The sequence below is a fragment of the Mytilus californianus genome, unplaced genomic scaffold (genome assembly GCF_021869535.1).
Source record: "Mytilus californianus isolate M0D057914Y unplaced genomic scaffold, xbMytCali1.0.p SCAF_11, whole genome shotgun sequence".
Lineage (NCBI taxonomy): Eukaryota > Metazoa > Mollusca > Bivalvia > Mytilida > Mytilidae > Mytilus > Mytilus californianus.
The window spans coordinates 29814759-29840705 of NW_026262593.1; the positions used below are offsets into that span (position 1 = coordinate 29814759).

The 25947-nt window shown below is 31.4% G+C and overlaps 1 protein-coding gene across 2 annotated transcripts in view; it reads right to left on the bottom strand.

The window, feature by feature from the left end:
• LOC127719866 (uncharacterized) overlaps positions 1 to 25947 on the bottom strand; it is a 102858-nt gene that overhangs the window by 60222 nt on the left and 16689 nt on the right. For both annotated transcript variants that reach the window (XM_052226206.1, XM_052226205.1), the window contains exons 10-17: positions 25626 to 25919; positions 24213 to 24540; positions 23037 to 23189; positions 11586 to 11735; positions 10304 to 10520; positions 4166 to 4319; positions 2201 to 2381; positions 562 to 939 (exon numbers count right to left, since the gene is read on the bottom strand). In XM_052226206.1, coding sequence (XP_052082166.1) covers positions 562 to 939; positions 2201 to 2381; positions 4166 to 4319; positions 10304 to 10520; positions 11586 to 11735; positions 23037 to 23189; positions 24213 to 24540; positions 25626 to 25919 — 1855 coding nt within the window. The remainder of the gene's footprint in view (positions 1 to 561; positions 940 to 2200; positions 2382 to 4165; positions 4320 to 10303; positions 10521 to 11585; positions 11736 to 23036; positions 23190 to 24212; positions 24541 to 25625; positions 25920 to 25947) is intronic.

Below are 25947 nucleotides of genomic sequence, written 5' to 3' on the forward strand. Positions count from 1 at the left end.
CTTGAAAATATGTATTAGCTGCCTCTCCTTCTCAGAACACAGCATATGGGAATTAGAGTGATGCCTATCTAGCCCGATGTCTTAGTACACCGACAGTGCAGCTTAACCATACACCAACCCATAGTCCTAAAGATAGGTGTTAAATACAAGTACAATTTAAATCTAACATGACGAATAATCAAATTTAAGGTCAGATAAACCATTGGAAGACATAAACTTTCCAAAAAAAAAATATAATTCCATGTTCCATATAAAGTAGGCATAATGCTTAAAGTGTTAAACACAAACTTGACCGCGAAAACTCAACTGTCATGACAGGCATTGGTAATATGCAAGGTATGCACATACCAAATATCGTTATCCTTTAAACAATATATACGAAATAAGTAAAGTTTATAGCATACGGCATCTGTATACAAAGTATAAAGAACTCAGGTCTTCTACCCACTTTAGTATTAAGTAATCCTTATGCCTTCTATGCAGCCAGATCGCTATCCTTATGAGTAGTATTCTGCAAGTTGTCGTCACAGAGGACAATGATAATAACTTATATATGCTTACCTGAAGTAAATGTATGTTTTGGAAAGGCAAATCCCCAAACAATACCGCTTTCTGGAATAATAATCTCTTCAATGATTTTGCCAGTTCTCATGTCATAAAGGTTGACTACATTACTCTTCATAAATCCAACAAGTATGTCTTTACTTGAACCACAGATACAATAACCACTAAAGGCATCAAAAGAAAAAGAGTATTTTTTTTCTCCTAATTCAGTAACTACTGACAAATTTGTTGATTTAAATGCCTTTGAATAAATCAGTATGAGAGAATCATCTGCGACAAAATTTACTGTAACTGGAAAATAAACTATCTTCTCCAGGATTCGGATAAGCCTATAATTCTTTACATCCCACAGGCATAACGATTGGTCCGAACATGCTGAAATTACATAGATTACATTTCATTCAATAGTGGCATTGTGAATTAAAATCTATCCAGAAGTAATGAAGCTAATACCATTGTGTCAACAGCACGAGATGGCACATATATTATCAACAAGATATCAGTGAGAAGGCAACAATCTGTAAGATCCCCACTGTATTAACTACAAAGAGATCGTATCACTATTTTTAATTTAGCATAGATAAGAAGATGTCGTATGAGTGCCAATGAGACAACTCTCCATCCAAGTCAGAATGCATAAAAAAAACTTACAATTATAGGTCAAAATATTGTTTTGAGGAGGAAAATTAAAAAATAAATGTTCAAATGTGGCGACCATCTTTAAATATGAAGACATTGGCCACCATTTTGAAATTTCTGACACTGTAATTCACTACTATGTAAGATTATACCAAGGGTCATTAAATTATTTCTTGAAACCTTATCTTATAAAAGATTGAAAACTGGTATTTTTTGCGATATGTCGGCTATCTTGAAAATTTGAAATTGATCACCATTATTGATGTCGTCTTGTTTGTCATGTATTATGTAAAACTACACTTTTGTATCAATTTTGATTGCAATTGAGCAACGATGCAAGACCTAACGGTTTTTTTTGGTAGACATCTAGAAAACGGCTGTCATCCTAAAACATTATTCCGATAGTAAATGTTAAAATGAGACAGGGGGTCCAGCATTACACCAAGACTCTTGGATTTCTGATTAGCAATTACAAAGTTACAGAGCAGACAGGATTTGGAATGGAAAAAATATGTTTTTTTCGCGGCCATTTTGAAGTGCCATTTGATATCACAACTAGACATGGCGGTTTAACATCATACCAAGATTCATTGAGTTCTATTATCCAGTTGCAAAGTTACAGAGTGGACAGGATTTGTGACGATTTGTGTATATGAACAACTTAGACCACAATGCCATCAACGTCCTTCAAATTCTTATTGGAATTTTAGAGGGTCATAAATTATTGGATGGATGTTAGGAGGATTAGATGGGGTTTTTTTCTGTGATTGAGTTTTAACCTTTGACTTTACTTTAGAATAAAGTAACAAAGTAGATTGGATAGGGCAAGAAACTAAAACTAGCAAGAGGCTTACTAGGGTTCCAAAAATGGTTTATAATGGTTCTTTAACATGCATATGAATTATCATTCTATCTATACTAGGAATAGGATTTAATTTCTTTCGCAACATGAGCAACATAACACAATTAAGAAAGAAAGTAAGGTATGAAATCTCACAAGAAGTAACAGCTATCTTTCCATTCTTCTTGATATCAACACTCATTTTAGCCGGACCATTAAATTCGTGTTCACCTGCAGCATAAACCAATGGTCCTCCAACCTTCACTAATAAATCACTATCAGGACACATGTAGGTAACATCTCTCTGCATACATGCATCAGTAAAGATCTGTAATTCCTAAATATGAAAACAAAGTGGTTTCAACTATATTGGTAATTCAATTGATTTTGTCTATGAATATGACTGAGTGTACCTCCGGAAATGAGCTTTATCACAGAATTTAGAAAATAAAAGAGATAAGTGAATATTTTTTTCATTTTTCAGATCCAATTTAACAAACTGCTTCTGTATTTAAAATTTCTCAAAAATCAGTAGCATGACCCATCAACAGGAGTAAAATTCCAATAGCATTACATGCCTGCCTATTAATTAGGATCTCAAACAGGCTTTATGTACAAGACGACCAGATATACCTTTCATACAAAACATAAGGGCTTTTTATTTGCTTAAAATACTTAAATAAAATTGAGAATGGAAATTTAAATTTATAATGCCTTTTTAATCCGAACTTGATCAATATCTGGGCATTTTAATTGTAGCACTTATGATGATATGTAAGTATGAATGAGAGGCAATCACAATGATGCTAACCATGGTTTGATTTACATTTATTAGTGTCTTGGCATTTTCGAATATACCAAGTACCATAACTCCAAAACAGTACAATACAATACGTTCATTTGAATGCGACCTACATTTTTTGTTATCAGCAACAACAAAACAGGAGAAGGTGCGATGAGGACCATATTTGACCTATTTTTCTACGGAAATTCTAACTTCAGATTTCAGTTTTTCTTCATGTCTGTTCAAAAGTTGAGGAACAGATAAATTAAAAAAAAGATAAGTTTTTAACTCATGAAGTCACCATTAATGCAGCTATGGCGTCATAAAAAGGCCTTTCTACCAGTTTTTTTTTCTTCAGAATATGTCGATTTTGGCAAATTTTCCTATGTTTTTGACATGCAAAAATAGACAAGATGCAAGAACCAACTACATAATTTACGATGATGTTTGTGTTTATAATCAACACCTTTCATGTTAATATTTTTGTGGTTCTTGCATGTACTCAATATTTTCCTCTCATAAATATGTATGAAAATATACTCATTTTCACAAATTTTGATGAAAAATCGGAATTTTGCTAACTTTTGTCTGAAAGATCGCTGTAAATAATCATAATATTCCAAAGATATTTTTGTTACAATTTGTACATACTCAACAATAATATATATGCTAAAATAACCAATTTTTTAAATACTTCATTTGTATAAGCCGAAGAGGGCCCTTAGCGCACCTCCTCCTTTAAAAAAAACATATTGATGAGTTTGAAAAATGTTATGTCTGAAATTATATACATAAATATTTGTATAATCATACATTGTTATCTCCCCAAATTTTTATCTCCCTTACCTTGTTTTCTGCCCAACCTTGTTATTTTCTCAACCTTGTTATCTCCCTTACTTGTTTTCTGCTCAACCTTGTTATCTCCCTTACCTTGTTTTCTGCCCAACCTTGTTGTTTTCTCAACCTTGTTATCTCTCTTACCTTGTTTTCTGTCCAACCTTTTTATTTTCTTAACCTTGTTATCTCTCTTACCTTTCTTTCTTCCCAACCTTGTTATTTTCCTAACCTTGTTATCTCCCTCGCCTTGTTTTTTGCACAACCTTTTTATTTTCTTAACCTTGTTATCTCCCTTACCTAGTTTTCTGCACAACCTTGCTTTTTTCTCAACCTTGATATCTCTCTTAATTTTTTTTGGTGCCCAACCTTGTTTTTTTCAACCATGTTATCTCCCTTACCTTGTTTTCTGCCAAACCTTGTTATTTTCTCAACCTTGTTATCTCCCTTACCTTGTTTTCTGCCCAACCTTGTTCTTTCCTTAACCTTGTTATCACCCTTACCTTGTTATCTTTAAGTCTTAGGAACATTTGTTGTGAGAACTGGCTTGTATCGTACAAAAAAGATTCCCCTGATACAAGGAGAGCTTGTAAAATAAGCTTTAACTGTTGATCGTTGATCATCTTTTTGGCAATCTCATAATCTTCTATCACTGACCTAAATAATGAATACATACTTATAATTATCAACTTGTATTACATTTTATATTTCATGATGCTAGGTAAACACATTCCACCATTTAAACATTACTTTAAACCATATAATAAATTTATGAATCATCAAATTTATATTAACCATAGGAAAACTAAAATTAAATAAGAGGCTTCTAAGATCCTAAATTGCTTATGACCTATATAAATAAGAAGTAGTGGCCGTTATGAGTGCCAATGATATAAATCTCCATCCAAGACACAATATAGTCAAAGTAACCAATTACAGGTTACAGTTCGGCTTTCAACATGGAGCCCTGGCTCACAACGAATACCAAGTTATGAAGGACCCAAAAATGACCAGTTTTTAAGGGGCACTAGCTGTCAAATTCATGTTCACCGATTCGACAATCGTATATAAGAATTATTGTATTTGTCTGTTTGATTTGATGTCATAGATTTAAAAAAATATGTAAATCATCTATTTACAAGTATTTATTGCTTTTTACGACCAAAATCAGTCCACGAAAGGATTCTTCCCGACGGCTACCTTGTTTCTCTTTTCAATGTTGACATTATTTATCTTTTATGAATAACATAACTCGCTTAGCTCGTGCGTAACAGGGGTCAAATTGAAGGTCGCGTGAATACGTCTGCAAATGAGGTCGAGTTATTCACTTGCAAGCAAAAAATTAATCAGCGATTTAGTTTACCTTATTTTGCCAAACTGGTTGCTAAAAGCGGATTTGTTTTTCATTATTATACTTTCATTAAGGTTTGAGACGCACAAACAATTATTTTACCATTATTTTTAACTTGAAAGCTAGTGCGCATTTAATCAATTCAATTGAGAAAACGAATGTATATAAAAAAACAAAAGATACGAAAACACATATGAACTACCCCAACAAACGACAACCACTTAACAACAGGGACTTGATTGAGGACAGGTGTATTTAAAAAACTAGAATGGTTTGTGTATGTCTTACATCAAGGATAACAGTTGCTGTTAAAACTTTGCGAAAAATCATACAGAGTCAAATTTAAAAATACACCGAAGGCGATATTACTGCCATGCTGGACTTTTTGATTGACAACATATTTGTTGAATTCGGAAATTTGATCTCCCAACAGACTATTGGGATCCAAATTGGTACCGATTGCCTTCCACTACTTGCAGATTTGTTTCTGTACTAATATGAAACGGAATTTATCGTAAGGCTTCTGCAGAAAGAAGAAAATTAATTGACCCAGTCTTTTAATTTCACCTTCCGGTAATGTAAATTCAGAAATTATTGCGTGCATTTATTATTGCAATTTGTAAAGAATGGACAATAATGCCAGATTAATTATTGCGATTTCAGGAAAATCTGCATACAGATGCATATATCAGATATCAAAATGCGACTTTTAATTATTGCGATACTATCCCAGTCGCACTATTCGCATTTATAAAAACCTCGCAATAATTTCTGAATTTACTGTATATAGACGGATGTACTGTCTAATACTAGTAGTAATAACAGATTGAATGATCACTTACATTTAATATATCTTATTTTACTTAAAATTACAGATATTACCGACACAGATAAATATGCTTCATATTTAGACCCTTTTCTTGAAATTACTACTGATAGTAGGTTGAATGCCAAAATTTATGACAAACGCGATGACTTCCCATTTCTAACAAGCAATATCTCAGCGTCGCCAGCTTATGGAGTATATGTGTCTCAATTGATACGTTACTTTAGAGAAAGTTCTCAGTACATTGATTTTGTTGAGCGAGGAATACTGCTTTCTCAAAAGTTAATTTGACAGGGCTATGAATCAGCAAATAAAAGTCAAGAAATTTTATTGTCGCCATCATGAACTGATTGGCCATTATGACAAAAGTGTGTCAGAAATTTTATCTGATATTCTTCCTCACGGGTGAAACACAATAATGGGGACATTTACAACTGGTATTTTTTTAAGTAAGCTCTAAAGCTAACTTAAATATATTTGGATGCCATTTTCTGTTTTTAATATTAGGCAATGAATGTTTTAACCCCATTCAAAATTCTATCTTAAATAGATTTTGAACAACAGTGAGATTAGTGGTTCACAAATGTTCATTTTCAGACGTTATGCAGTTGCGCTTCAAACTTTACATTATTTTTTATCTTTAAAATCTTTTAAATAGTAAGTGTAATCATCATTTCTAATGTTTTCATTTAAAGATTATTAAGATTAAGATTAAGCTAATTTAAAAAAATGGCATGCATAATTGTAAATGTGGTGCTTCTTATACATTTTTCATTTATGGTCCTGAAAACTAATTGCAAGAATATTCATTAAATATGTATGTCAAAATACTATCATATAATAATACTAAAATAAAATACAGTTATATAAATGATATAATTCATACAGAATATTTTTGAAATTTTCAAAGTAGAAAAAATATTTTTCAAAAAAGTGTAGTGTCCGTTACCACCTTATTATTCTCATAGAAAGAATAGCTACAGTAAACAATAAGCTACTTTTCATTATAAATTTGACACTTAACACTTAGTACTACTTAGTATTAACATAATAACAAAATTTAGCACCTTCTTATTTGAATCTATTCAGAATAAATGTAGTGTCCGTAACCATGATGTTACAAATATTTTTATTTCATCAAAATAAGCTTAATTTCTAGGTTATATGATGTCTACTTTGCTGCATCGTCATTGTCTTTTGATTAAAAATATTTGAGCTGATAGTAATTCTTGACGTTCTAATTTGAAACTAGAAACTTGGTATCAGTTTGTCATGAACTCATAAGATGAGTTCTTTTGTAATTTTAGGTTAAGAAAATTCATCTTCATGATTATTTTTATGGTTTTCATATCCTCGGATTATTTTTGTAGTGTCCGTAACCCAGGGATCTTTTTCATTTTTCAAAATCTCTGGTTTTTTCTTCCTCCAATTGATTAATACTGTTAGCCACCCAAGAGTATCCTGTCCTATACTGGGCAGTTTACATACAAACACCCATGAAATGCAGTATCTGCTCCCTGGAGCACCTCAGTTATGGTGTTTAAATATAGTTCCTCTGTTTGGTTAATGTATGTGTATTAAACGGCTTCCTTTGTATTTGTTTGTTACTGTGCTATTTGTGTTACTAACGGCTTTCCATAGTTTTTAATTTTGAACAAGCGTCCTCCAGCTCAAGTTAGTTTTACCAGTGTAAATGCATATTCCTTTTTATATGTATCCAAGATTGATAAAGATAGAACATCATTTCAATGTTAACAGTTTTATTTGTGATACTGTTTAAATATATTTGAAAAAAAACGAATTATGACCATTCTAATACTTGCATACAGTACAATATACCATAGTGCATATGAACTAAATTACGATCTAAATTCATATTTGTGGTGTCCGACGTGGTGGGAGATAGCTTACTGTACAAAAAGACGGCTACTAATATTCCATATTTTATCCTAATCTTAAGCTTATTTTACTTCTTTGTTTACAATTTTAAAAGTGAACTTTTTGAACCTGCCGCCAGCAGAACTTTGGGCTATCTGCCTTACTGAGTGTTCGCGCGTTTATATACAAAAGTCATAAGTGTCACGTGACATACTAATCCAATAGTTACTTGTCCTTTCCGGGAAGCCGGAACTATACAAAATTACGATATTGAAAAACATAGAATTGAAATCATCTTGAGTTGTCCTATGATTGTCTTTTAACATAAAATATTAAAACTAAACAATAGAGCTCATAATATCAATAAAATAACTTGAAATATGCAATTGGACACCACTGCGTGCGCATTAATTTAGCAGACGATATTCGCAAGTACATAGAAGTAAATAACGTAAAACATAGTTCATCACAATCTAAATATTTACAATATATTTGTGTCCGGAAGGGTATAACCATAAAATATTAAATGTGTGGTATTAAAAATACAAATAAAGGTCAATTGACCAGGGTACGAATTGGTATTTAAAGATATAAAAACATATGTTTCGGTACCCGCTAAAATGGCAGACGACAAAGTATCCGTCAATAAACAATTGCAATTAAAGTATTTCCATATGTATACCAGGCATATCAGACGTTTAAATATGAATATTTGGTTACCAGAAATGATCCTTAATACTGGAATTACATGATATATAGCATGAAGAAGGTAACCCATGAGTAATTACATACATTCCCTGCCGTAACACTTGTATAAAAAAATGTAAACAATGATAAACTCATTTCAAATTCCAGAGCTTTCACATAAAATCAGTTGCTTTACTGGATATATATCACCCTATTACCAACATATGTACACACCTAACTTGTAAAACTATGTTTTGGCTTATGAAATTCCTCCCCCTGTAATTTATTGGCAAAAAATGAAACTTTGGCCAATGAAATCCATAAAAATAGTAAATTTTATGCCATATCTTTTATTACAAATGTAAAATGTTTCACTTGCTGGCTGCGAGCAAAGTTACTATGCGTAAGAACACAACCGTTTAGTTTAAAAGATAATATTTCTGTTTCTGAATTTATAATTTCATAAAAAGTATTTCCAATGCCTTACAATACCATGTATACTAGCATGTAGATTCGTTAAAGATCTGTACTTGATATTAGTATATGATATTTTATAAAATAAACTAAGAAGTTAATCTAATGAACTCAGGTATATTTGAAGGTAAAGTATGCTTTATTTTTGTTTTATCTATAGTTCAGGTAGTGTCTTATAATAGAAAAACATTTATTTCATAAAGTTCAGAAGAAATGAATACCCTTTAATCCACAAAAAGTATGTTACTTTTAGAAAATTGTTGGAAAAAGTTGCCGGGGTGTAGTGTCTGTAACCATCAATATGTCTTTTTTTCTGATTACCAAATGTAATTCTATGAATTTTTCTTTTCAGAAATATATGTTTTTATCATTCCTTTAAGTGCATAACACCTACTTTGTTTAGATTTGTCTAAGGTTTTACTTCAGATTTGAAATGATAAACTTGGTCCATTTCATATCAACATGTCATGTATGTTTACATGTAAACAACTTTAATTACATATATTTATTTATAATCATGGGTCAATCTGTTGTTAAAAAATGTAAACGATAAACAAAAATACACAAACTTAATGTGTTACCCATGGAAAATATTCACATTGGGTAAATTATAAACATAAGATCAATGTAGTGTAACTTACTGAGTTTATGTAAGACACCAGTAATGTAAGGAATACATTTTCTGCTGTGATTTATATTCCCATGAATAGAAGGACAACTGTTAATGATTTTGATGGACTACATGTATATAGTCTTTCATTTTAAGCGAGGTGCAGTTCTTACAATAATCCTTTTTTTATCAAGAAAGGGGTGTAATTTTGAAAAATGCAAAAGTTAAACTTTGATTTTTATTTTGGTTGGTATTTTGTTAATAAATTGCATAGAAATATAATTATGAAAAGAGACTTGGGATAGTTCATTAAAGACATAAATTTCTAGAGGTTAATTAGTGTCCGTAATCAGCATTTACCTTACCCCATACAAAATAGAAAATAAAACACTTCTCATTGTTTTTTCCACTAACCAAATGAGTTTAATAAATTTCAAGCATTATTTATTCAAGATCAAAAATTATTTTTCTATTGTGCTGACCTTTATTTTTGACCTCAAGTGCAACATTACAGTTCCTTTTATTGTGTTTTACCCGACAGTCAAAAGTTACCTTCCATCATTACAAGACTGGATATAGAATAACACAACGGGTGCTGTATATGTTGCAGAAAATGCTAACCCGTAAGGAACATCTGATTCTACTCCCAGTTTTTGGTGGAGCTCGTGTTTGTGTCTAATTTATTTAAACTGTTTGTAAAAATTGTTTGGTTTTATGGGTCTTTTTTACTCCTTGGTTTTGATTGTTATTGTCTTTTAAAGAAATGACCTGATGGTCGGTTTATGAATTCTATATTTCTAAATAATTTTGTTTACCTTACAGAAGAACATTCTAGTTTGGTATATATAAATGGTAGGTTCATTAGACATTCATCCTTCAATTGTGTAACCCTTTTTGACATAGAAAGATGGTATGGAAGGTTGTTCAGCTTCCTTAAATTGTATGTATCGCCATATTTGATTGGCTGGGCAACAACATATCTGTCAGCTAATCCACTCTCATTGCTTCTGTTCACATACGGCTTTTTATTGCCTGATATGAAAAAGAAAAACAAAAAGAAATAAAAAAACTAAATTTTATCATTCAATGTAAACCAAATATAAAAAAAAATATTGCAATATATAAGTCCAAGTAATTTCCTCGGAAATGAGAAATGCAAGCACTGCATACCAAATAAAACTTGTCTTACTACTAGTGGAACGTCAGAAACTGAATGTATAATAAGAAACTTTAATTTGATTACTGTGCAAAAAACTTAAACAAAACTGGGGTTAGAAAATTTTTTTTTTTTTTTCTCTCGAATAATTCATAGTTTTGCAAACTGTAAATTTATAATATAACCTTCTTATTGTCCACCAACAGTGACATCAACCCAGTGTTTGTAAATACTTATCAAGGATATCAGGCTTATATTTGTATACGCTAGATGCGTGTTTCGTCTACAAAGGACTCATCAGTGACACCTATATATATAGAAATATTTTAAAAGCCAAAACAAGTACAAAGTTCAAGAGCCTTGAGGACCAAGAATTCTAAAATGTTATGCCTAATACGGCTAAGGTAATATATGCCTTTGTTAAGAAATTTCATAGTTTTTCGAATAATTTATAGTTTTGAAGACTGTAAATTTATATAAAAACAAGACCATATCATTTTTATCATTACTTCATAACGTATATAACTGATCTATAACAAGTGGTGCAAAACTTTTATAGTCATTAGAAATTTAACTTTTTGGCTAGATCGAATAATCTGAGTGCAAATTAAAAGTGCTAATTTAAAGCTTATACAAGCGAAAATATAATTGGCATTTCATTTTGGGTCCAATTAAACTTACTTAATCACAAACTGTATCGCCTTCAACTGTAGAAACAACAGGTATATGTCTCATATCCATTTGTTATGGCGAGACAAATTGGCAAACTTGAGAAAAATAAAAGTATGACAAAGCTTTGATGGACCTAAATGATACAAATTCAACCGAAAGGGAACATGCATTCATGGCACCAAACATCAATTGCATATAATTTTACATTCATTTCACAAGAAATAAACTTATTTGATCTTATATTCAAAACAGATGATAAATATAAGTACCATTGGCCCAAGTTCCTAAAAAGTAGTCTGCCAAAGCAGTATGAAGGTTTGTAACACTGGGTTCTCCTCTGCAGTACCTATCCTGTGCTGCCTCAATAAACTGTCTATGGTACCAGTAGATAACAGTAGCACCATCTGCTCCTCTCTCAACTGAAAGTAAGGCACATTAAAGCTATAACAGGAATACATACTCAATATTGTATTTACAATTAGTCACAAAATAGATCTAACAGGAATACATTTTCAATATTGTTTTTTACAATTAGTCACATAAATGAAGCTTAAGGCAACATTAGTATACCAGTGTTCAAAAATCATATTCCTGACTTCGTACATGACATTTTAAGAAAAATTGTGAGTTGAACCTGGTTTAATGGCATGCAAAACCTCCCGCTTTATGACAAAAGCTATAAGAGTAATATATATTCAATATTGTGTTTAAAATAAGTCACATAAATGCTATTACAGGAATACATTTTCAATATTGTATTTACAATTAGTCACATTTAAGCTATTACAGGAAAAGTAAAATCACAAAAATACTGAACTCCGAGGAAAATTCAATCGGAAAGTTCCTAATCACATGGCAAAATCAAATGACAAAACACATCAAACGAATGGACAACAACTGTTCATATTCACTATTTTATTTACAATAAGTCACATAAGGGCTATTCCAAGAATGCATTTGCAATATTGTATTTAAAAGTTTATAAAGCACAATATTGACAGATTTTCCTAAAACTAGAATAGTTTTGAACTAAAGAGAGATTTTCTGATAGAATATTAACGATCATCAAAAAGCTAAAGAAAAATATCAAAAGATGTTCACAGGCCACGATGCTTTGCTCTCAATATCATTTTCCAAGTTCAGTAAAACATGAAATTAGGGGGTTAGAACCCTAGTTTTGCATATGATTAAGAAAGATCACACCATAATAAACATGTGTTCAAAGTTTTAAGTCGATGTAACAACAACATCAACAAAATTTGCCTTCAAAACAATCTTCAATTTGATCACTAACAGACCTACAAAACGGAAACATGTCACTTTTCTATCGTAAGCGAGGCACCAAAGTTGAAAAAAAATTATGTCATAACTCTTACATGTCTTATCAGATGGCATTCAACGTCAACTGCATACATGTTTGGACATTATGGTAAAATGTAGGACATTAATTTCTTTATTTAGAACATGACTGTATTCAAATAAAAATTTGTTTGTTGCTTAACTTTTCTAACAATGTAAATAGTTTGGGGGTTAAACACTTTAATTAGATTAAACGAGTACATGGCGTGTTAAACGTAAATCGAAGATTTCAAAATTCGTTTTTTTTCTAAATAAAAAGTGTCTTTAAATGTACTTTGTTTTAAATTTTGTACAAAAAGAAAAATTCTTATCAAGCATCAATATAAACAGAAAAAGATGTGGTATAATTGCCAATGAGACAACTCTCAATCCAAGACCTAAAGTAGTAAATGTAAGCAATTATAATCACAGTAAGGCATTCGACGTGGAGCCTTGACTCACACAGCAAAAAAAGCTATAAATGTCCCAAAAATTACTAGTGTAAAACAATTCAGACGGGACTCACCAACGGCCAGATCTAAATTTAAAAAAAATATATACGAAAAACAGTTATAACACACAGCAACAAGCGACAACCACTAAAAGTACAGGGTCCTGAATTGGGACAGGTACATATAGTATATATGCAGTAAGGTTATATGTAATTGATGGATCCAAACCCTCCCTCTAACCTGGAACAGTGGTGTTACAGCACAACAAAAGAACTCACATTAAAAACTCTTTTGAAATAGGTTTAACTCATCAGATCTGTACCATGAAATATAAAGTAAACAACCAACGTATAAACAGGTATGATGACACAATCAAACATAAAAGATATCAAGTATAAATGTCCAAAATGAGAATAGAGACATAAAATATAAAAGATTATAGGGTCAAAACAATCAAATTTTTTGCTTATTAATAATAAATTTTAAATATCCGAAATTTATAACAGTGAATAACTTAAAAATCCATATGTAATGCTGGTTTTAAACGAAATGCTTCGACTTTAACCTTGTAAAAAATGTTCATAGTCAAACCCAGTTAAATTACAAAAACAATTATTGTTGATAGGCATATAAATTATAGAAGATCCATTACGAAATAAATTCGCTACAATCAAGGCAGATGAGATCATGTAACACAAACCTTAGTATCGCTGTAGATCATGTTACACAAACCTGAGTATCGCTGTAGATCATGTTACACAAACCTGAATATCGTTGTAAATCATTTAACACAAACCTTAGTATCGTTGTAAATCATGTAACACAAACCTTAGTATCGTTGTTGATCATGTTACACAAACCTGAGTATCGCTGTAGATCATGTTACACACACCTGAATATCGTTGTAAATCATTTAACACAAACCTTAGTATCGTTGTTAATCATGTTACATAAACCTGAGTATCGTTGTAGATCATGTAACACAAACCTGAGTATCGTTGTAAATCATGTTAAACAAACCTGAGTATCGTTATTGATCATGTAACAGAGACCTGAGTATCGTTGTAGATCATGTATCACAAACTAGAATATCGTTTTAAATCATGTAACAGAAACCTGAGTATTGTTGTACATCATGTAACAGAGACCTGAGTATCATTGTAAATCATGTAACAGAGACCTAATTATCGTTGTAGATCATGTTACACAAACCTTAGTATTGTTGTAGGTCATGTCACACAAACCTGAGTATCGTTGTTAGATCGTGTTACACAAACCTGAATATCGTTGAAGATCATGTAACACAAACCTGAGTATCGTTGTAGATCATGTAATACAAACCTTAGTATCGTTGTGGATCATGTAACAGAAACCTAAATTGTATGGTTCATGTAGATCATGTTAAATAAAACTGAGTATAATTGTATAACAGAGACATGAGTATCGTTGTAGATCATGTTACACAAACCTGAGTATCGTTGTAGATCATGTAACACATACCTGAGTATAATTGTAGATAATGTTTTACAAACCTAAATATAATTGTAGATCATGTAATACAAACCTGAGTATTGCTGTAGATTATGTAACACATACCTGAGTATAATTGTAGATAATGTTTTACAAACCTACATATAATTGTTTCGTGTTAGATAAAACTGAGTATAGTTGTAGATCATGTTACACATACCTGAGTATAATTGTAAATAATGTTTTACAAACCTAAATACAATTGTAGATCATGTAATACAAACCTGAGTATTGTTGTAGATCATATAACACATACCTGAGTATAATTGTAGATAATGTTTTACAAACCTAAATATAATTGTTTCATGTTAGATACAACTGAGTATAGTTGTAGATCGTGTTACACAAACCTGAGTATTGTTGTAGATCATGTCACACATACCTGAGTATAATTGTAGATAATGTTTTACAAACCTAAATATAATTGGAGATCATGTAATACAAGCCTTTATTATGTTGTAGATCATGTTAAACAAAGATGAATATTGTTGCTTATTATGTTTCGTAAAACTTAATATTGTTGGAGATCATGTTAAACACACGTAAATAATGTTTAAGAACTTGTTACATAAACCTATGCATTGTTGTAGATTTTGTTACACACACGTAAATATTGTTGAAGACATTGTAACACAAACCTATTCAGTAGAATAACCGGAAGCGTCTGAGTGAGGATTTCGTTGCTCAGTGATACGGTTCATTAGACGACGTTGTCAACACGTAATAGCGGCCATTGTTTGACGTTGGATTTGGCATTCCACGTTGTAAAGTTGCATTTATGACATTCTTGGATGCTTAAACTTTATGCCACACAACATTAAAGGTAAACGCTTATTTCAGATATTCAGATATAATAATTTTCAAATAAGTGTGATCCCAAGAAATGATTTAAAAGGCAAAAAATAAAGTGTAAAATGATATGAAACATGAAAATTGAAATCCCATTTTTCATCATTTGACATTTCCTATTCATATATTGAATCCACTATTTACACCAACAAATGGTGAATTACATTCGGATTTCGGTCTCAGGTATCCGCCCTTGTCTCCGGAAATATTGTACCCACAAAAGTTGTAAATATCCGTTTTCAAACTGTTCAAAGTGTTTTTCACAATCTCCCTGGAAAATATTGACGCCATTACTTCATGCTCATATAATAGAACATTGTTAACATCTAACAGGAAATACGGACCAAAATGAATCAAATTTGAATGCACGGATGATCACGTTTCATGCCGACCGTACGTTCTCTAAAAAGGGGGGAATTTTTTCCCAAAATATACTACATGAACATCTCAGATTCAACTCAAAAGTTTATGTACCAAATCATTAGCATGCGAGACACATTCACTTTAATTCTTTGCTACTATATACCTGGTCTAATATAAATATATTCGTCCCATTTCATATACACCAAAATTTAATATTTTATAAAAACTTCCATGAGGCCAAATAAAATAGTATGTGTGTTTCCTGTTACATCTTTGAAAAAAATAGGGTAGGTAGGGAATTTTTTTTATTTTACAATTTGTTTTTTACATTGAGTCTATAGGAGAGAAATTCTGACTTAAACCGTGCTCAGTGAAAAATGACCAAAAAAACTTTAAGGTAGGCTATTTCTAAGCTTAAAGACAAATCCCTCTATTGTTTATTCGCATATACAAGCGCAGCAGTATTATGCCGTCAACGGTTTGTGATGTCCCTGTTTCCGTAAACTGTTAACATTTATGAGAGTTATTCCTCTTTGATCCGATGAAGGAGAATGACAATCGTTTAGCATGGTCGAAAGGAAATTGTCCTCAGATTTTTGACGTGTTCCTAAATAGAAAAGAAAATGTTTTGTTTGTTTTCGAGGAACAACATAGGAAACACCAAAATATTCATATAAAAAAGAAGTTTACCAAGTATACCAAGAAATTAATAGAACAAAAAAGGAAGTAATTTACATAAAAGTAAACAAATCCTCTACAGGAAGTGGTTATGGTCTATGTTGATGGAGTATGCCTTCCTTTTTATATGAATACAAGGAGATTAGGGGTATACGTCAACTATACAGCAATCCAACAACAACAAAAAGATTATCAAGGCGCAAAACCAAAACTGAAAATTCGTCAGCAAGATGGGTTATTCAAATTACAATATAATAATAATTTCCTTTACTTCATAATTGTATGCAGTAATCTATTCTTAATTGTTAATCCTTATAGTATGCGTGTAATTAATTCTCCTCCACAAATAATTAAGAAAGAAGATCATCAATCCTGTGATCTTAATTCAAGGTATCTATAGTAGTCAGTGTGTATTGATATTCAAAATTGCACTGAAGTATTTTGAATGTGTATGGCGTTTTCATTTTAGATGCATATAATTATAATAGATTTCGGATTTACTCCAACAATACAAAAACCCAATTTACGACGCATACGTGTAACATGAAGAACATCTATAAAAGAAACATATGGTCTTATAACGCTGCGGTCGTTATTGTTATTATGTAACCATTTTGTTCCGACTTGCTGAGTTTAAACGCTTGTGAAATGGCGCATCAACATTTTCAGGTTCTATGTGGCAGTTTTGTGTATAAAACAAAAACGCGTCTTTTTTTCAGAAGTTGTCGGAAAAAATATAGAGGAATGCATATCAATAAAACAAATCATTTCACAAGAATTTATATGAAAGAAAAGAGGTCGGACTAGGTTCCTAGGAAATCTATTTCACGCTAGGGTCATAAAAAAAATCACAGTATAACAGCCGAATGTGTGTGTATTTGACTGAGAATCTACCAAATTCGGATTTTTTTTGTTATTAAAATTTGCTGTTACAAAATGTTAGAAATTATTTTAAATTAAGGAATGTATCTCCTTCATGCAAAGCTCTGATTCCGTGCCCTGTTTCGGCTATACTTTTTGTACTTTTTGAATTATAGCTCTTCATCTTTTTAATAAGCTTTTGATTTTCAAATATTGGCCTCGAGCATCACTGTTGAGACATTTATTGTCGAAATGCACATCTGGTGCAGAAAAATTGGTACCGTTAATGTTGGCAACATCGCAGCGTATTTCTAAACATGTGATAATCATTATAAAGGAAATAATGTAAGAATTTGGTTAATTTTAAGTAATTAACGTCCAAATGAAAAGGAGACATTCTAAACCAAAATTGAAATCATATCGAAAGCGATGCTCTGTTTTGTCTTTCAGATATACTTTAACTGAACTATATTCCTTTGATGCTCAATTTTACGAAAACATGTTAAATTTGCAATATTGATCACACTTGTAACATATTTTGAAGAATTATATTCTTATAGTTTATTTGTCATTTGCCTGGCACATTTTAAAGAAAAGGCTAACATAATTGCATAGGATTTGAAAATACCGTTTTTAGATACAACGTATGCATATAAGCAAGAGCCCATCTTGTAAAACAAACTCTATGAGACACTTGATCTTCTTTTACTATCTATATAGTCCGACAATATTCATAAAATTTGTACTTTGACTTCGCTGTTCACATTATTATATATATAGAAAATCTTCGTTGTTTAAAATTGAATTTCTTTTCAAAACATGAAAATTCTTATTAACTAAATCGAAATTTACATTCTAGAAATTCGCACAACGCATTGTTTTCGACTTGCCACTTTTAAATTACTTGTCTACGTTAAAAACTATCTACCATCATTTGAATATCAATGTTCATTTAAAACAAACAACTAGCAAAACAGCAAAAAAATAGGAATTGTATTGTCCATAACCTGTGAAAACATCGTTAATTCGGCCTAACGTCTTTCGACGTTGCTTTCAGAATTAGTGCAATGCATTCCCGCCAATTCAAATGTTTAACGTCTATAAAATATTTATCTCTTTTTCTAGTACGGTGACCCTACGTTTTTATTTCCTCATTTTGTTTTACAACAAGAAATGCATACTCTATTGAATTTTCATCGAGAAAACATTGTTCAATTTTTTTTTAACTTGATTTTTTTACAGATGTTTCACCATAATAAAGGCGGGAAAATTATGTTAGCAACTTATCGTTATCATCTGTCAGAAACGCACACATTTTTTTTATTTGGCCTGAACAGAACATACAAAGGGAAAGTGATCACAGGCAGGGGTTCACTATCCATACTCGTCCAAAAAAAAATTTCATATGGGTGGATAGGAGGAATTTTACAAGGGGATATAGGCCCCCTTTATTCATTTTCTTATTCTTCTATATGATTATTAATTGATTTTCAATCTGTACACAAATATTTCCTGCATTTTATTGGACAGAATATTCATTTTCATCCAGTGTCAGCAATCTTTAGTAATGTTTACGTTATGTTCAGTCATCGTGGTCATGTCAGTTTTATGATTACATGGACATGTACCAGATCAGAATATTCACTACCATAGACTCTTGCCCCCCTCTTTCCCATAAAAAAAAGTAGATAGACATCATCTAAATTCATACATGTATCTCTGAAATTATAAAAGAAGTTGAAATTAACCAATCCCCCATCCATTTGAAATCTTACACATGCATTACATGTATCACCAGAAACTAACAAATTAATGTCTGTACAATATCTTTATACCTGACATGTTATAGTCTTCCAATTATTATATATACAATCTAATTAGAAATTAAAATCCATTGACAATATTACTTTCTCAAACTTCATTTATATTATCAAATTCAATATGTCAATTTAGTATCAATACAGTCTTGACAGTGGTGGTTCCAGGATTTTAAAAATAAACTGGGCTGTGAGTGACTTTTATGTATTGAGCATAAATACATGAAATAATGGGGGCACACTTAGTGACATGCTATCTATTTTTTGTACCCAATCGAAATTAATACTTAATAATGCATGTACATGTATTTTCTTGGTAATTTATTTGGCAAATTTGTATTCATGTGTTGATGATAACTATGCAAAGTTTAATTTTGCTTTGAAAGATTTAGTTTTATACATTTTGTAATTGTATGTACATTTGCTTTATATTTACAGGATGGAGAAAGGTGTTCACTATGGATCAAAAATTCAAAACAGAGTCCTTTTTAGGCTTTTATATATAAACTAAAGTACAAGAAAACAGTAAATCAAATGGAATGTCTGTGATGGCAACCATAGGACTACAGTATACTAAGGGTAAGTAATCCAAAAGTGTCTGTTTAGGGTAATTACAAAAGTGGATTATTTACAATTTGCTATGATTTCAATACCCCAAATGTGAAAAAAACATAATGTACATGGTATTCCATCCGTTTTCATAAAGATACAGGCTGAAAATATTCTGCATTAAACAGTCAGACATGAAAGTTCTCAATGGAATAAATTGGGACTGGAACTTAAAAGTAATAGGATATCAGTCAAGGAACCTACACCGACTTTGAGGCCAAATGGTATACTTTTAATAGTTTAAAATATTCTATTCTATTATCTATCATGCTGTATAAATGTCAATATTGTTTCATTTGGATTTCAAACCTAATTTAAAGAATAAAGGGCTTGAGCAGACCATATTGGGGTCACAGATGGCCATAACGATGAAATACAATATATTATAATTATCATTCTTCATTACTTTTTGATTGAATTAACAAACTTAATTTTAAAACAAAATATTTTCTTAATTTCAGAACACTACACATCAGAAGAATAATTTTACTGGAGGATAAAAAATCTAATACCTGGAATCATCAATTCATATGAAATTTTTATACAGAGATTTATTCACGTACTGCATGGTAACCCCACCAGATAACCCAGGTGGTTCAAGTAAATATGGATCCACGAAGTACGATGTCAAAGATATATAGCCTAAAGCTGTTATTTTACCAAGCTCGGCCTTTTTTGGTATAATGTTGATATGGATTCAACACATCGCATGACTTCTTTGACATTAACATAAAAACAAAACTGCTACAATGAAGAGAAGAGAAGAATCCAACATTTAATTACATTTTACGTTGAAATTTTCGGCGCCGGAAATTGACAACGTTGATATAGGTACTGACACAACTTCGGATGAGGTCTATTCCGACAATTCTGGTTCAAAAGATCACTAGCACTTAAGGTAGATGGGGTGTCTAAATTATAATCCATAGAATTTTTTAATAATTTGCCAAAATGTAGTTTATATCAAGCTTTTTAAAAAAAAATGATAAAAAGAATGGGTCACGGGGCTTATTTTCACGCTACAGGTTGTTCAAAATTAACAGATTTTGTATAGATTATGCATGGAAAACCCAATTTTCTGCCATAAAACGAGAACTACACCATAGAATTTTGAAATAAAATATGAGAAGATAGCTTTAATAGTATGCTTTCAGATAAGAAAAAGAAAAAATGGGGTCACCGGACCCGTTTTCTTGCTACATAATAAAATAGATAAATTCCTAACACATTCTATTGTAAAAGTACCTTCATCTGAATTATCTGCCCTTACATTTGAGTTGCCTCCCCTTATGTGGCAAAGTTGGAAAAAAATGAATCAAACAAAAGTTTTCTGTTTTTTGTAAAATACAACCATAAATATGATAAAACATGTCATTTTCTATATTGAAATGAAAATTCTTACACATGAATTACCTACTACTCTCAAAATTTGCACATTCTATTAAAGATCTAGACCGATTGTTTTCAGGTATTCAAAATCCAAGATGGAGGAAGACACCCTATCTACCTTAAAACTTATTGATGTCTTAATATAAATTTGTTATGTTTCAATAATTTTTAGTGGATAATTATTTTCGAGAGATGAATAGCTATCGTGTACTTCAGAAACAAGGTTAAAGGAGGACCGCGCCCCCATAGTGGGGACATACAAAATAAAGATGACCGTTCTCCGTTTTTACTCGATAGAAGTGCCTAATTTTTTCATTACATATACATTATGTACCAAAGATTATTATATGAAAGTTTAAAAAAATTGAGGCGGAGATTTTTTAGAAACATCTAATAACTATAGCAGACCAATAGACGTAATAGAAAAATAGACGAATATGGCGCCTTCTTCAATTTCGAAAAAAATCTATAATTTTACAATTTATTGACACATATTGTTATTTTTAAAGAGGTTAAATATCTAAGGATTCACCTTTTCGTGACAGTTGAATGAATATTTACTTTAAAACAGAAACTCTTCCAATTTCTAAATCTACCGGCTTTGCAAGAAAAAACCTATCAAAATTTGAGACCCCTACTTTAAAATGGGTACAAATTTTTGCCTTGGTTTGAACATCCTGTTCTTTTCGAATTTCGATGCGAAAAACTAGCGAGAATAGGATGTAAAATTTTTAGGAAATTCGAAGGATATGTATTTTTTGTACCCATTTTTAATATCGCTATTTATATCTTCAGTGCAGAAAATCAAAATCCGAAATCTATGTTCAGATATTAAAAAATAAGATTTCCTTTTATTTTCATGTTCGAAAATGAAAATAATATGTAAACTCATATAAATTTCTCTTATAAATCTGCTTACAATGAACAGTATTTACAGTCAGTACTTTGCCGTAAACGAATGGAAAAAAAAATACAAAAGCGCGCCATTTTTCAGTTGACGTCGGCCGACGCAAAATAGTCCAATTTTCGGCGTAGGACTACTGAGCGCCGCCGAATCACATTTTGACCAAAAAGGCACATCCGGTTGTCCTACTGATTGTCGAATATCATGTAACACACGTACTTATTTTTCAGATCATGTTACACACCCGTACATATTGGTATAGATCATGTAACACTCACCTGGGTATCGGTGACGACCTTGTTACACACACCCGGGTATTAGTTGTTGTAGATCATTTTACACACACTTGAATATTGTTATAGACATTGTAACACAAACCTATAAATTGTTACATACACGAACATATTTTTGTAGATCATGTTACACACCCGTACATATTGGTATAGATCATATAACACTCACGTACATATTAGTGTATATCATATAACACAAACGTACATATTGTTGCAGATCATGTAACGCAAACCTAAGTATTGTTGTAGATTATGTAACACAAACCTAAGTATTGTTGCAGATCATGTTACACACACCTGAGTATCGGTGACGACCTTTTTATACAAACCTGAGTATTGTTGTAGGTCATTTTACACACACGTAAAATAGGAAACACAAACCTATTAACTGTTGTAGACATTGAAACACAAACCTATTAATTATTGTAGATCATGTTACACACACGAACATATTTTTGTAGATCAAGTTACACACCTGTACATATTGGTATATATCATATAACACACACGTACATAGAGTTGTAGATCATGTTACACACACGTGAATATCGTTGACAACCTTGTTACACAAACCTGAGTATTGTTGTAGATCATGTTACACACGCGTGAATTTTGTTTTAAATCATGTAACACAAACCTAAATATTGTTGTAGGTCATGTCGAAGTCGCACCAGTAGTAATGGGGGAAGTCTTCTGATAGGTGGTGTCCAATACTCATACACATCATTTAACACATCATCATCACAAGCCAATATGTCTTCTAATTCTGTTTCAGTCAATCCTAGGTTTGCTGTATAATGATCAAGTAATTTGCTAATTTGAAAATATGATTCTTGGTTGTTAGGATACTACTAGCAATGAGTTACACAATAAAATATAAACACCTAGAATAAATCATTGTACGAATGTATTCGGGGTTTCCTTTTTTTTTAGTCTTTGTTTGCATTTAGCTACCATTTGAATAATAAACGAAAATACGCATCCTTGGATAGGATGTCCCGCTTACACTATCCTTCTCTGTGTAAAACCTTAATTTAGCATACAGTTTAGGTAGATTTATTCATGTCTTAAAGTCGAGGTTATTGCAACTTTATCATAAACTACCTCGACAAATACTTAAACCTTATCCAGGATTGACGAATAAATGGACAGCCAAAACACATAATGTTCCTATATTCAATTAAAGGCAGGGTATAAAAACAAACTATACGTTATATAAACTTAAATATTGACATATTTAGGCCAGCAAATACGTTTTATGTGGCAATAATGGTAACTCTTTAATGTCATCAAAATGTCAACCAGAAGTTTACAAGTCACTCTCCACAAAAGTATGTTTCTCCATTTCAGATATTTCTAATTATTTTCATTATAGATGTTAATGTGAAAAAACCTTTCAAATTTGAAGACGATCCGACAAAAAGAAAACATCTTATTCAAATTTGAAGAGGATCCGGCCAAAAAAAGTTTCTCACTTAGCAACAACAAATTGATGAAAGACTTAAATCTATCAAAAAGGTTACATTATGACATCAAGTTTTGCTTACTAAATTTTATCAATATTTGTAAAGTTTACTATACATACTAACTATGTTATCACCCCTGGTTTATTTTAAAAGGCTGTGTTTCTCAGGTTTTAGTTTCTATGATGTACTGTGTAAACTGTTAGTTGTCTTGTGTTGCTGTTTGGTTTAAAATTTGCCCTTTATCAGGTTATCTTCAACTTTTGAACATAAAGGTCTCTTTGATATCTTTATTTAAAACTTTCATATTCAATCATTTCAATTTAAATATAATTTTCCAAACATGTTACCTGCAGTTAGATATCCTAAAGTTTTAGACACGAAATCATATCCATGAAGTTTCTCAAGTTTAGCAAATAGACCATTAATAGCTTCCCTCACGGTCTGATACAACTGGATGCTTGAAACATCAATATAAGAAGTCCACTGAGAAGCTTTTAAAAAACAAAGATTCAGATACAATGGAACAGGGCACTGATCGTATGATTTATACAGCAAAACTTCCTGTTCTTGCGTCAATCTTCGTTCTTTCCTTTTCAACCAGTGATTCAAAATTAATTTCACATCAGCTTTTGGGATAGTTGCCACAGGAATAAAACTTTCACCTGGAACTTTACTCTGAATACAGAAAACATATGCTGTATAATTTAAGACAGATGCTAACTGAAATATCAGCCAAGCAGGTAAAATAATTTTACATTAATTTTTCAATATATAAAACACATCTTATCTATTCGCATCCGCCCGTATTTAAAAAAAAGCAGAAGCATATTGACATAATTAGTAAATTAGTAATTTTTATACAAATGGTACCATGATTGAAGATACAGATTCGATATTTTCACACTCATATTCTGCCAAGAAAAGTGTCTTATGTGGCACTATTGATATCATTAACAATATAATTTCGATATATGACATTGTTTTGGTTATCTTTGCAATGATTTGTATCGTAATGTTCACTTTTTATTGCAACAACATGGAATAATGCACTATCAGTAAATGCAATTCATGTTGTTGCACCTTTACTAGAAACTAACGATTCCATTCCCCTTGAGATGCTATGTTTTTTTCACACTTATATTATTTCTGAGGGCATAAAAATCTGTGATTGGCTTCGTCTTAAATTTGTAGATATTACGCATTAGATTATTGAGAGTTGATGTGTTTAGTATTGCAGGAGATACAATAAACAATGAAGCGCTGACTACTGAACTGGTGATATGAATCGTCCACCAGCAGTGGCATCGAGCCAGTGGTGTAAATAGTTATCAAAGGTACCAGGCTTATAATTTGATACGCCAAACGCGCGTTTCATCGTCTACATAAGACTCATCAGCGACGCTCAGATCAAAATAGTTAGAAAGCCAAACAAGTACAAAGTTGAAGAATATTGAAGACCAAAAATTCCAAAAAGTGATGCCAAATACGGTTTTGGTAATATATGCATGGGATATTACAATCCTTAGTATTTCGATAAAATCATAGTTTTGCAAACAATACATTTATTAAAATGACCATATAATTGATATTCCATGTCAACACCGAAGTGCTGACTACTTGACTAGTGATATTCTAGGGGATGAAACGTCTACAAGCAGTGGTGTAAATAATTATCATTATGTTGAATGTCAATCCTAATAATACAAAATCCTATTTTATATCAAAAGTTTTTATTTAAAACCTTAGAAGATTTGTTATACCTTGAGATTAGGAAATGCTTCATACTTTTGATCTTCTAAGGTTGATACTATAACTTTAACATGTTGATTGCCTATAAATGGTGGTAACCACTTCATTCCTCTTGCATTGTAGGAAGGGTCCAATTGGTCAAGGGAATCCAGTATTAGGACTAAAGGACTTGTGATATTCATTTTTCCATGTTCTGTTGTTCCTGATATATCCTGTTCTGATTGTGTTCTTTCTGTTATATCATGTTCGGATGTTGCTGTTCCTGCTATAGTCTGTTGAAAAATAGACAAAGCTTCTTCGATGCTCTAGAAAAAAAGAACCTATAATTTACAT